Genomic DNA, 2,826 nt, shown 5'->3' with positions numbered 1-2,826 from the left:
GGTCGACGATGCATTCGATCTGCTCTTTGTTGTCGACCAACGCGATGATCGAACGAATCGCATTCGAATCGCGTGCGACGGTGAATTCTGCGGGGTGCTCGCCGTGAGGGATGTGCTTCAGATATGTTTCGTAGGGGTCGGGGACGATCGTAGCACCGGGTTCCAACGTTGCGCCTGAACACGAGAGCTGGTTGACGGCCGTGACCTCGTCGGCGCCGATTTCTACGATGTGGGCCGACGCGACGGGTTCCGTCAAGACTCGCTTAGGGGTGACGGCGTCGCGGTACTTGGTTCGAACGTCTGGCGCGATCGAAAGCAATTCTTCTGGGGTCAGCGTGACGAACTGCGACTTCATTGAACGCTGGAAGATTTCCTCGGCGAGCTTCGGCTGGATAACGGGGACGATGGTCTTGTACGCTGGTTCCTTGCCCTTGTCGTTCGAGGGCTTCGGCGGAGTTGCGAAGTTTCGAACATTCGGTGGGGCGTAGGTTGCGTCGCGAGCGTTTGCGAAGGGGTGTACTGGTGGTGCTGGGGGAGCGGACATAGTAGTGGATTGCGTAGGCGGCGAAGAAGGCGGCGCGGGTGCTGCTGCTGGTATCGTCGGAGGTGGGGCCGTGCTTGTTGAAGTGCTCGAGGGTGCCGCCACTCCCTTCGATGTACCAGATCCCGAGGCTTCCGCGCTCTTCGGGACGGCTGGCGTCGTAGGCTTCTTCCGCTGTAGAATCTCGACGCCGTCGAAGACCTCTCTTCGCTTCCGAAGCTGAAGGAGTTCTCGCTCGAGCGCCTCGATCCTGCCGCTGGTGTTGAGCGTGAACGTTTGCACAGTCGAGCGATCGTCGATCTCGAAGAGCATTGTCGGAGTGGCGGGTGCTGCGGGATTTCTTCTATGCCACTCGTAGATTCGATCTCGTATTGTGAGACCAGGGATAGTGCGGGGGCAGAAACTTCCGTTTGGAAGAACGATCTTGCCATCGGTGTTCCGTTTGCACTTGCCGTCCCGAATGTCGATCTCCGCGAACTCGCAGGTGCCCACCCTGCAGCCACGATTGCCGCAGTAGTGGCACGTCTGTTCAGCTCCGCTGTTCTCATGGGCGTGGACGGCAGCCTGTTGTCTCGGTGCGGGGGCGTGGTTGTGCGTAGCGTGCGTCGTCGGCTGAATGAGTGTTGCGATCGTCCTCGACAGGCTTTCGATGATCATCGAGATGTCTTCGGTCTTGATCATCCCGGGGGGCACCGTTGTCGAAGTGTTCGATGTCGAAGCGATAGCTTGGTTCGCCGCGGTCGTAGGTGTGCTCGATGTACCGTGTAGAATGAAAGTAGCCGCCGCGTGAATCTCTGCCATGGTGTATGGGTCGTCGGCGTAGTGATCGGGGTGCTTGAGGTGTAGTCGGGTCTCGAGCCGTGTGAGCAACGCTGGCTGGAATCCTCGAAGAAATGCGCGACTTTGTTCGATAGGGGAGAGTCGGTTCTGTGCGATAAGATGTTTCGTAATGGCCATGAAGTCACGGTAATAGCAGCCCAGATCTGCCGCATTGTGAATCCCGATACGAGCGCGTTCTCCAATGAGCTGATCCATGTCTGCCAGCGACCACTTTCTTGTATCGTCGGCGCCAGGATAGAGTGCTCGTACGTCGGCTTTCCAGTCGTTGTAGCTCTTGGCTACGTTGATGAAGGACTCGATGGTTTCCCATAAGTCGGCGACGTCGATCGAAGGGTACCGAACGGCCCATTGTTTCTTGGCCGCTTCGTCGGTAATCTGACACCGGGTGAACAACGCTTCGAGGTCCTGGAAGTAACGCCGAAGCGAACGGACTTCCGACGGGTCGAAGCTCGGTGCCGTCGAATGACCGCGCGGGGGCATCAACGGTGTGTTCGTGTTCTGACTCATGTTCGTAGTGTTAATAGGAGCTGGGCTCGAAGAGGACGCGGTAGTAGTCGAAGGAATCGTAGGTGCGGGCGGTGCGGGGTTGGAGTTCGCAGCTGCGTTCGAAGGTGCTAATGGTGGCGGAGGTGCCAGGTCGGATGTAGGTATGACTGAAAGTCGCGAAGAGGATGCGATAGATGGCTGAGCGTGGGCGCGAAAAGAAGACGGGGTCGGGAGTTCGAGATTCGAAGTAGATGGGATGGGATCCTCGGGTTCGGGCGAAGAACCGGATCGTTCGAAAAGATCAGGAGTCGAAGTGTCGTAGTCAGAAGTAGTGAGGCCTAGAAGCTCGGGGGACGAAGTGCGTTCTTCGGCGGTCGAAGGGATCGGTTCTTCGTCGAAGTCGTCCTGGAGTTCTTGGTCTATCTCGTCTTCTTCGTCGCGGTCGAAGTTACCGGGAATTGTCGGAGAGGGAGTTGAGTGCGTTCGAGAGGAGCTGTCGGGGTTTTCGGCGGCGCTGCGACTAGCCGCCTCACGCGCTTGCGAGCGGGTGACTACTGGAGACGTTTTCGGAAACCCGAAAGCGGCGAATTCTTGCCTGAAATCCCCTCGCGGTGGGCTCCAGAAATGATACGACCTACGAAACCCTAACCCCTAACCTGGGTGCGACCTAAAGGGACTAGAGAGACGGATTATAGTCTTAGTGAGAGGGGAGTTAGCAGCAAGGTGTCCCGCGGTTCGAGTGAACACGAGAAACGCCTTCGGAAAAGGCTACGAACGCTAGGAAAGGTACGAGGTGGCTTCGACACGTCGTCGAAGCTACTCGGAGGCTGTGGGTGGTTAGTGGAGACGATCGAAGCTCGGCAGAGCTCTTCGATGTATCGTAGAAGGAAGGGACACGACTCGAAGGGTGGACTTAGCTAGGGCGCGGTTCGCAGTTTCTTCGACAATAGTCGAAGTCG

The 2,826-nt window shown here is 57.7% G+C and overlaps 1 protein-coding gene across 1 annotated transcript; it reads right to left on the bottom strand.

The window, feature by feature from the left end:
- Positions 1–2,826, bottom strand: POSPLADRAFT_1099515 (hypothetical protein; the record flags this gene model as incomplete). The annotated part of the gene is made up of 2 exons (XM_024483184.1): positions 1–2,501; positions 2,781–2,826. Coding segments are annotated over 2 exons (2,547 nt in total), but the record flags the coding sequence as incomplete, so codon positions are not given.

The sequence above is a fragment of the Postia placenta genome, assembly GCF_002117355.1.
Source record: "Postia placenta MAD-698-R-SB12 unplaced genomic scaffold POSPLAscaffold_227, whole genome shotgun sequence".
Classification (NCBI taxonomy): Eukaryota; Fungi; Basidiomycota; class Agaricomycetes; order Polyporales; family Adustoporiaceae; genus Rhodonia; species Rhodonia placenta.
This window is presented reverse-complemented; position numbering and strand designations above follow the sequence as displayed.